The following is a 10,464-nucleotide window of genomic DNA, read 5'->3' on the forward strand; positions in this document are numbered from 1 at the left end:
TGCACCTACTTGTGCTTCGTGGCAAAACTCGCAGTAAGTAGGGTAATGTGTTAGTAAAAGAGTTTGCTCGTGTGCGTGCGGCAAAGAGAGAGAAAGAGAGAAACAGAAAGAGATAGAGAGAAAGAACGAGAGAAAAACAAGGTGAGAGAGAGAGAGAGAGAGAGAGAGAGAGAGAGAGAGAGAGAGAGAGAGAGAGAGAGAATGAAATGGGGGAACCCTTGATGAGGTGATGACGTTCTCTGGCCATGCGGTTGGTGAGCCGAGACCATGTGCTCTCCACCCTGCCAGCCTGTCACGCCACTTGGAGCCACGCTCAGAGCCAGCATGTCGGCACAAGGTGCTCTGCCTCTTCTCTCTGGTAAGCACTAGGAAGCTCCAGCTTCCATGGATGGAAATGTTGTGGTAGTGGGCTATTTGTGTTCATGGATAAAACTGTTTCTGATTGGCAGTTGCGCTGCGCTGAACTGAATTGCTTGAGTTCTTACAAATAATTGAGGATCTAATTAGAAGTCATTAACCATGTAACAGGTCACCCACTGGTTAAAGTATACAGCGCAGTACATGACTGGGATAGATTGGATCAATTGGACGTGAATGGGTGTTAATAGTCATTAACTGGGGTGGACTGCATCACTGTAGAGTGTCATCAACCATATGATCCAATTGCGCAAAGTGTTTTGTTCTGCAGCTATACCTTCACATCAAATCCGGGTTGACGTTTTATGGTGATCAGAGTCCTGCAGGCGTATGTTGTGTCTCATCTTGTCAGTACTGTTGTGCAAACAGGTGGTGACTAGGTTTGGGCCTCGGGTCTGCTCATGACACAGTCGCACAGGTGAAAGTGAGGACAGTTCTCCCTCCGTTCTGTGGACGTCTGGCCCACATTTCTGTCCTCAGGAATCCCCAGGCAGCTCACGTCAAGTGATGTCCTTACCAATGTCACCACCAGAGACCATTGAAGAGGCGCAATTCATGAAAAGCAGGGGTAGTGTTGGCACATAGGGTTCGACAGTTTTTTGGTCACCTCCAAACCTATATCCTTGGATACGTAGGACATCACCTCCCGTGCTTAAATAGGATCGTTGCTCATTCTCTGCTTTAAATAGGAATCATTGTAGCCAGATGATTGACAGGTCCTGACTCGAGTTGACATGATGCCATGGTGATCTACCAGTCAGGACGTCATTGGCCAGTCACCATGGCCATGTTGACCGAGGTGTCCCTTCGCCCTGAGGTCGTTGAGTAAAGCCAGCTAACCGGATCCTGTCATGAGCGACAGGATCATTTCGGGCCAGCTCTTTAGCTCAGTAGCTCTGATATAATTGTTTTAAAAGCGACCTACAATGAACCTGCAACCTTTTGATCCGAATGAAATCCGATGAACCCGTCCGGTCCTGGGTCCTGTCATGCGAAGCCCAGTCTGTGATTGGAGACCTATGTCATGTGGGGCGGCTGACTGTCGTTTCCGAGATGGACCTGTGCCCTACGACGGTGTTGTGGGTAGCGCCTTCACCAGAACCTTGCCATGGATGGACAGGAAGTAGGGATGCCAGCTGTTTGTTTTGAGCTTCCTAACAACGTGTATCTGTGCTACGGCTGTGTTCTCCTGTCTGCTGAGCTCATACCATCAGAGAGCAACATCCTCACACGCGCTCGCCCTTGCGCCGACCGTTCCCTGCCAAGAGATTGGAACAGAATGGAATTTGAAACGTTTTAGCCAAAAATGTTTCCATGGTAAAGGTGTTTTTTGCAGAAACGTTTCAGATTTCGTTCCGTTCTCCAACTTCAACTGAAGCTCTGAGGGTGGGGGGAGGGTGGAGGGGGGGGGGGGGGTAGTGGATCGAAAAGCAGGTGAGTGACGGCTTGTTCTGCCAGAGATCAAACCAAAACAAACGGTGTCTGGCCCTCACACACACACACACGCACACACGTACACTGAGCCTTACATGGACATCAGCCAGACGTGTCTGTGATGGAATGTGGTCTAAACTTTCTGCATGTCTGATGGGACTGGATTTCCCTGAGGGTTCTTGACCTCCGCAGGCCTTCCCAGCGGTCTGTTCTGTCCTGTGTGGTCGATAGCGTCCTTCCTCAATCAGTTCAGAGCTTCTCTAATTAGGACAAGCGAAGCAGGCATGAAGGGGGGCTGGTGGGGGGGGGCTGGGAGGCAGGCAGCTGAGAGTAAACAAAAGCTGAGTGCTTCGGATGGGTGGAGACAATGGTCCACGGTGGATCCAGACTCAGAGAGGAGTCCTGCAGAATGTTCCACGGAACACAGCTGTTCATGTGTTGGCTGTGTTCACGTGTAGGCTGAATGTAAACATGGACCTCTTCCTGTTATTTCCTTTGTTGTGCAGTATGTGCTGGTTTGGAAGAGGTTGGAGTTGGTTGTGGTCAACAGTGTGTGTGTGTGTAGGTGTGTGTGTCTGTGTGTATGTTCTAAGCCCTGCCTCATGTATCTCTCTGTGTCATCCAGGTAGTGTGGTGTGCCTAGGTGAAGCCACCCTATGAGGTGAACCCCCCCCTCACCCCTCAGCCCCCCCCCTCCCTCTCAGCCTCGACAGCAGGACTAAGGGATGTCACGGGCGTTGGTTCTTCTGACCCTGCTCACCTCCAGCATCCCGGTGAGGACAGTGCGCACACACACAAACACACGCACTCATAGAGGGTACCGTACAAACACACACACACGCACTCATAGAGGGTACCGTACAAACACACACACACGCACTCATAGAGGGTACCGTACAAACACACACACACACCTACACTGAGACAAACGCTCTGCCACAGTAGATACAGTGCAAGCCCCCACACAAAAAAAAACTCCCTCACGCGATTGTACATTAGTAACACACACACATTCACAAGGCGGATACAGTAGGAAGCCCTCTGAGACAGAGAGCAACAGGCCCCTGGTACACCAGTCCCCTTGTTAGTAACACTTTACCAGTGCTGTTTACAGGGCGGGACTGAGTCCCCTGAGAAGAGCCTCTGTTTGGCAGCCTAAATATGCTCTCTCTGCACCCCCTGTGTTTAAAAACCAAGTGATGAAATGAACCATCTAAGTGGAATGTGTTGAAGATGTGCTGAAAGGAAACCATAGCACTGACCTTCACTTCTAAACACGCCGAACACATTATCTCACCTCCTAAAACACGCAGAATTAAACAACCTCAGGAAGCACACGACAATAAATCTACGCAATCGCTCAGATGTGCCAAAACATCTGTTGACTCCTCACCGGCAGCCATAGGAAAGATCCCACGACTGTCTCCCTTGACTTGACGCGAGGCTACTCGATGAAGACGCCGACGCGAGAAAGAGAGTAGAGTTTATCACACGTGCGGCCCCCGCTGCGTTTGTCCTCTCTCTGTGTCCCCTCAGGCGTCCCCCCGCCAAGCCACTGAAGCTGGTGGTGACCAAATGGATCATGTACAAGGAGGAGTGCAGCCGCAATTTTAGCAGAGAGCCTCTGCCCAGTGGTGAGTTGGCCAGCCAGCTCTAGCTTCACTTTTTGTGTGTGTGTGTGTGGGGGGGGGGGAGGGGGCACTGGGGGTTTGGACATCCTGGGGCCACATGAACCCGGGAGGTCTGTGATTTTCTGGGCGGTTCGATTTTTGAGAGCGGGGGGGGGGGGGGGGTGGGGGGGGGGGGTGGGGGGGGGGGGAGGCGGTGGCGGCAAGGGAACGGCATGTGTTTATCTGATTGGCTGCCCCCCCACAGGAGTGGTGTGCAACAGAACCTTTGACATGTACGTCTGCTGGCCTGACGGACAGCCCAACACCACTGTGCGCGTGCCTTGTCCCTTCTTCCTGCCCTGGTACAGCACAGGTAAGTACCTCCTGCCGCCCACAGCCAGAACAGGCACCCTCCTCCTCCCGCGCCCGCGCGCCCTGAAACGCTGCCTTTTGTGTGTGCTCCAGTCCAGCATGGCTCCGTGTACAAAGAATGTGATGCTGAAGGTCAGTGGGTGACTCGGAGGAATACGAGCGAGTGCGACGAGATTGAACATGTGAGTATGGTCAGAGGGAGATTACGCTGTGAACTCTGTGATCCTAGCCTTTGATACGGGATGGAATACACCCCCATCTGTTATAATCTGTGTGTGTTTGTGTGTGTGTTTGTGTGTGTGTGTGTTTCTGTGATTTTGCAGAACGACTATGGGAAGATCCTCAGAAAGTTTCGGACCATGTACACAGTGGGGTATTCTTTATCCCTGGCAGCTCTGGTACTTGCACTGGGTATCTTGATATCTTTCAGGTAAAACCCAGGTTTTACAGGAAAGAGGGAGAGAGAGAGAGAGAGAGAGAGAGAGAGAGAGAGAGAGAGAGAGAGAGAGAGAGAGAGAGAGAGAGAGAGAGAAGGAGAGAGAGAGAGAGTGAGTGAGTGAGTGAGTGAGTGAGTGAGAGAGCTACAAGGAATGACGCTAATCCAAGGTTTCTGACACCTCAGGGGACTTTCCAAACGGCAGCTCTTTTGACGCCGGACACTTCAGTCCCGCCTCTTGTGTGACCTCCTCCCTTTTCTCGTTGTTCCCAGGAAGTTACATTGCATGAGGAACAACATCCACATGAACCTGTTTGCCTCTTTCATCCTGCGAGGTCTGTCCATCCTCATCAAAGACGCCCTGCTCGAGCCCTCTCCTCTCAACATCGGCCAGGACTTCTCCCCTGATTCGGAGGTGGAGAGGCTCGTCAACAACGAGGTTTGCTCCCCCTCCTCTTCCATTCAAACAAACGCAACTTTACGCAAACCCCCCCCCCAGCAGTTGTGTTCCACAGGTATTTGAATAGACAGAAGCCTCTTCCTGTTTGTGTGTTGTAGACGGTGGTTGGCTGTCGCATCGCTGTGGTAATGATGCAGTACAGCATCATGGCCAACTGCTATTGGCTGCTGGTGGAAGGAATCTACCTCCACAACCTCCTTGTCATCGCTGTCTTTACTGAAAGGAACTACTTCAACATCTACCTGTGCATTGGCTGGGGTGAGGCTGTGTGTGTGTGCTTGTATGTGTGTTGGGGGGGAGAGAGCGGTTGAGTGTGTGTGTGTGTTTGTGTGTGTGAGGGTGTGCGTGTGTATTCTGATTTCTATCCATTTGTTTTCAACAGGTGCCCCTCTGTTATTCCTGGTGCCCTGGGTTATAGTGAAATACTTGTATGAAAATGAAGTGTAAGTTCTTAGCTTACTTTCTCCAACATTGGTGTGCTTAGCCCCCTGTCCTTTTATCTCTATTTCTCTCTCACTGTCTATCTTGCTCTCCCTCTCTCTCTCTCTCTCTCTCTCTCTCCTCTCTCCTCTCTCTCTCTCTCTCTCTCTCTCTCTCTCTTCCTCCCCCTCGCTTTCTCCCTCCGTTTTCTCACTGCTCAGAATGGGAGCCCATCATTTTAGGGAAGTCAAGCACAGTAACCTTTAGATGAGTGTTGTTGATCGTAATGTAATATCGTAGGGATCTTACTAAGACCAGTCAAACGAATCATTTTCACCTCAGGGTAAATCAGTTTTACATTGCACTGTGGGAAGGGAATAGTTGTTTCGAAGTTCATGGATTAATTACAGCGATTACTTACGTAAATCAAACCATTTTGAAGCTGACTGAAGTTCTTCTTTGAGGGAAAAAGGCCAAACCTGAAAAATGGTCTTGACTTATATTTGTAAGTCAAGTATTTTTTCACCCACTGTAGGAAGGTTTAATGTGCCAGTAGACTGCTATACTAAAGCTAAGAGAAGACTGTTATTGTCTTGTCTTGAAACCTCAACGTCTTGTCACATGAACACCATGAACACAAAAGTCTGGACCGAGTGCATATGTGTCTGCGCAAGCATGCTCATGCATGTGTGCGTGCACGTGTGCCCAACTGCTTGTTTCCGTGTGTGCGTGCATGTGTCTCTAACCGCTTGTCTGCCCATGTGTGTGTGCTCATGTGTGTGTGATCTTCCCCTGGAGAAATAACATCCTTGTTAGGGCTTTCAGTGCTTCAGTGTCCCCCTGAATGTTCCTTCAGCGAGGAAAAATATGAAGCCTGCCCCCTAGCCCTCACAACAATCTAAAAAAGAAGAAAAACGTTCCTGAACTCGAGGCAAAGCACAGTCTTTGTCTCTGGGGTCTGGAGGTTCAACGTTTCACATCCCCAGGAGGTGGACTAAGACTCTTTGACTTTCACTTTGACATTTACACAGACCTCGCTAGGCCCAACAAATTAGTGTGGGAAGGGGCGGCCGCGACTGTGTGTGTGTGTGTGAGAGAGAGAGAGAGAGAGAGAGAGAGAGAGAGAGAGAGAGAGAGAGAGAGAGAGAGAGAGGAGAGAGAGGAGAGAGAGAGAGAGGAGAGAGAGAGAGAGAGAGAGAGAGAGAGAGAGAGAGAGAGACAGAGACAGAGACAGAGACAGAGAGAGAGAGAGAGCTTGAGTAACTACACACGGGTGTGTGTCTGCACAGTATTTGTGTGAAGCGGCCTTGGGCCTCTCTCCTCTCATGGTCCTCACTATATCTTGCTCTGTGTTACTCATAGATGCTGGGAGCTGAACAGCAACATGCAATACTGGTGGATCATACGCTCTCCTATCCTCCTGGCGGTTGTGGTAAGAATGACACTGCTTCTCGGTCTTTCTGTCTTTGCTCTCCCACTCTGCGTCTGTTCACCTCTCTCTCACTCTGCCTCTCTTTCTGTCTCTTTCTGTCCCTCCCTCCCTCCCTACCTCCCTCCCTCCCCAGAGGATGATGCAAGGATAATGACGATGGCGCTGTCCGTTGTGACAAATTTAGTGAATAAGTAATGTTGTTTATTTCTTCGACACTCAAGACCAGGGCAGGTCGTGTTCGTCGGTGCGGGTCGACAGTGTGTAACCCCTTTCCCACCTTCCTCTGTTCAATCAGCCACACATTCACATGTGGCACTTTGGCTGACATTCGCAGTCTACAATATTCAAGAGACCTCTATTATACATGAGGGGTAAAAGGGACTCAACCCTATAGGCGCCCCTGACTCCTGGTACAGAGCGCTGAGTGAGGCCGGCATGCACAGGTCCTTCAGACTGAGTGATCATTTGGGATGTTTTCAGCAGTGTTTCTCGAGCATTCATACCCGAGCTGACAGCGTAGTAGCCACGGTTACTAAAGGTCATTCTTGCGCTTATACAACAGGCTCATTTGTCACAGCCGCCATGTGCGGTCTGTTCCACCGATGGAATAACATTTTCCATGCGCGGCCCTGTTTTAAGTGGTCTGTGCACGGCAGGAATTCCTGTGTTTGAGTTTTCACAGGGTGGAGAGGTGGCGCAGGTACAAGAACACTGAGGTCGAGCAGTTAGCCGTCTCTCCAGTCGTTTAAATATGTAATGCTGTAAGCCAACGATGAGCAACCACGTTTTCACACCGAGCATCAGATTATCCAGTCTTCATCTGGATGAAGCAGTTCTGGTCGCTGTGCCTGTCGGAGAAAGTCACTAAAGAGCGTTCTTTCAAACATGGAAGCCCGGTCGACTATAATCCATTTCCTTAGTCTGGCTCTCTCCTCTGCTGCCCTTGTTGTGCCAGGGTTAGGATTGTAAAAAGGAAAATGCCTGGAATATTCTAGTGTGTTGTCATTTATGGTTTCCTCTCTGTGTGTGTATATCTGGTAAACTCATCCATATTGGATGTTTTCACTCCCTTTCAACAGATAAACTTCTTCATCTTTATGCACATCATCAAAATCCTCGTGTCGAAACTGAGAGCCCACCAGATGAGATACTCAGACTACAAATTTCGGTGAGTCAGCCCCTCTTTCCTGGTCAGTGAATTTTCTCTGTTGACCCCCCCCCCCCCCCCCCTTGTTGCTCTTTTCATTTTCTCTGTTGCCCCCCTCCTCTCTCTCTCTCTCTCTCTCTCTCTCTCTCCCTCTCTCCTTCCCGTCCCAGGCTGGCCAAGTCCACTCTCACCCTGATCCCCCTGCTCGGCATCCACCTGGTGGTGTTTGTCTTCATCACTGACGAGTCCACCAAGGACTCCATCACCCTGCACCTCACCAAGCTCTTCATAGACCTCTTCTTCACCTCCTTCCAGGTCAGACTGGCGGGGGGGGGAATAACACACCCTTCCTCCAACAGCTCCACGAGCTTCATAGCCGTGTGTCGTTACGTTGAGCCTTATCGGCAATCTGAGAGCTATTTGCGAGGCAACAATGACGATGATGGTACTGTCGTGCTCAGCGAGTTGCTCTGACGCGTCTAGCGAGGGTGAGAGATAGTGTGATAAAACAATATGGGAGCACAGGATGTTATTCTGATGTGTGTGTGGCGGTGGGGGGGGGGGGGGTTGTCGTTCTAACTGCTGCTGACTCACTCTGTGATGAACTCAATGTGACTCGCTGGGGAGGGGCGCAGATGCCAGGAGTTGGGCTTCTACCACATCATCAGAGGAATCACCCTGATGAAGATAATCATCCACAATACACAGAGATGGAGAGCTCTCTCTCTCTCTTTCCCCTCCCCTATTCTCTCTCGCTCTCTCTCTCTCTAAGTCTAGGACGAGAGAGAGCGAGAGAATTGCGAGTTCAAGTGATAGGCGTCACTCTGCCACATTTTAATGACCTCACTAAGGCCACACGCATGGATGAAAAGATTCGATTTGGGCTTAAAGTACCCATTTCCTGTGGTGAGCTTGGGTACATGACACACATGGTGGGACACATTAGTGGCAAATTAACACAATCTGACGTCTCAACAGGGATTGCTGGTGGCCATCTTGTACTGCTTCGTCAACAAAGAGGTACGTGCGGGTATACGTTCTCCCCGGCAAGTTCCTGACACAACATACAGTTCCCATGAGAACAGCTGTCTCATTGAGCATTCCTCTCCTTTGCGTCTCTCATTTTCTCCCTCCATCCATCGTGCGACCCTTTCGGCTCCCAGGTGCAGTCGGAGATTCAGAAGAAATGGAAACGCTGGAAGCTGGGGAGGAACATTGAGGAGGAGTACCGCCACACCTACAGCCAGCCCTCCCACACCAAGAACTGCAGCATGGTGACCAACGTGTCCCAACTGCCCCACCTCCCCGACATCACCGCCACCTCCGGCCTGGCCTGCACCCCCGAGGAGAAGCACTCGCTGGTGGTGAGCTGCCACAACGGCATGAGCCGCAGGAAGGCCAGCGGGCCGTTCCCTGCCGGCCCGCCGCCGCGCGAGGGCGTCATCGGCCGCGGCACCCCGATTGAGGACATCTCGCCGCCGCCGCCAGACCGGGTCCGGCGTTACGAGACTCCCGTGGAGAGCGCCGAGAGCCACCTCTGAGCCGGGGGGACGAGCGGACGAGGCAGACGTCATCCCTTTGGAAACACAGCGCCCCGCCGTTCCCCTTCTCCTCGTTCTTCCCTCGCTCGCCCCCCCACCCCCGGCCCTCCGCGGCGAGGAGCCGGCGGTCTGAGCCGGGGGAAGGGAGAGTGTGTGTCTGTGGGAATAGTCTTGGTCCTGGGACCAGTGTGAGTGGGAGACGGTGGCACAGAGCCCTCTCTGCTGTCAGAGAGGACGACCATGCTGAGGACAAACATCGCTGCTTCCGTGCTGGACACCTGTCGGGCTTTGATGTCGGATAAGTCTGACATGGAAAAGGACAAAAGGACAGCATGGCCGACCGCTGCGTGCAGAGCATATGCTGGACTGAAACAAAACAAAACAAAACAGAGAAAAACATGCCATGTAAAATAATAAGACAAACCTCAAATAAAGTAAATAATATATACAAAAACAGGGTTGTAGCTTTAGCTTCTGCTGTATATCATGTGTTAACTTGGTGTTTTGTGGTACTGGAGGCTAGAAGACAAACTGGACATTGAGGAAATGGAACCTACCATACACAAGCAAGCAGACCAAATGACTTCCATCACAGAGACAGTGAATGCTTTGAGAGCCAATATGTCACGACAGACCCCTTTGCCTGTTGATGAAGTGGGCCAGACTGAAAGGCAACGTTTGGCTGACCCTGATCTTGGAGGCACCACTGCCCCCCCCCCCCCCCCCCCACACACACACACACTCCTCCAGGATCCATGAGAACTTGGCAGCTGCTTGTATCACAGGAGGGCGTGCGCAGGGGGGGGGGGGGGGGGGGGGTCCAGCAAGCTGTTATCAAGTCTTATTGTTCACACACACACGTTCATCCTCTCCATAAACCTTCGTGTGTGTTTTTTTTTCTTTTTTTTCTGCTACTCTAAATACACCGACCGAAGACCACAAGCATCAATTTGGGCATATACTGTATTATTATTCAAACTGGTGCCAACCTGATCGGCGTGTGCTGTCGAGCAGAGGAGGGAAGCTGGGTGGTGCTGAGGCCAGGTCCGATCAAACAAAGACTATGTGCATGGTGCATTGACTTCATCTGTTTGGTGATCACTAGTATCAAGGTCTTTTAGAATCGCTTGTGCTGCACAGGTTTAAAAAAAAACACAGCGTGGGAATACATTTCCCAAAATGCATCACCTGGGGC

The 10,464-nt window shown here is 51.1% G+C and overlaps 1 protein-coding gene across 1 annotated transcript; it reads left to right on the forward strand.

The window, feature by feature from the left end:
• Window positions 1–245: 245 nt before the first annotated feature.
• Window positions 246–10,046, forward strand: gcgra (glucagon receptor a). Its single transcript, XM_047038194.1, has 13 exons — window positions 246–337; window positions 3,388–3,485; window positions 3,727–3,834; window positions 3,927–4,015; window positions 4,157–4,263; window positions 4,543–4,708; window positions 4,828–4,987; window positions 5,112–5,172; window positions 6,512–6,581; window positions 7,661–7,749; window positions 7,899–8,043; window positions 8,707–8,748; window positions 8,892–10,046. The coding sequence occupies exons 1-13, from the start codon at window positions 246–248 to the stop codon at window positions 9,267–9,269; spliced, it is 1,605 nt and encodes a 534-aa protein (XP_046894150.1). The 3' UTR covers window positions 9,270–10,046.
• The last annotated feature ends 418 nt before the right edge of the window (window positions 10,047–10,464 follow it).

The sequence above is a fragment of the Hypomesus transpacificus genome, chromosome 17 (genome assembly GCF_021917145.1).
Source record: "Hypomesus transpacificus isolate Combined female chromosome 17, fHypTra1, whole genome shotgun sequence".
NCBI lineage: Eukaryota > Metazoa > Chordata > Actinopteri > Osmeriformes > Osmeridae > Hypomesus > Hypomesus transpacificus.

Excerpts from the sequence above, each read along its gene's own strand:
- gcgra (XM_047038194.1), top strand. The coding sequence starts at position 246 with ATGCGGTTGGTGAGCCGAGACCATGTGCTCTCCACCCTGCCAGCCTGT. Across the intron at positions 338-3,387 it reads AGCCAGCATGTCGGCACAAG|GCGTCCCCCCGCCAAGCCAC; the intron begins GTGCTCTGCCTC and ends GTGTCCCCTCAG. Across the intron at positions 5,173-6,511 it reads TACTTGTATGAAAATGAAGT|ATGCTGGGAGCTGAACAGCA; the intron begins GTAAGTTCTTAG and ends TGTTACTCATAG.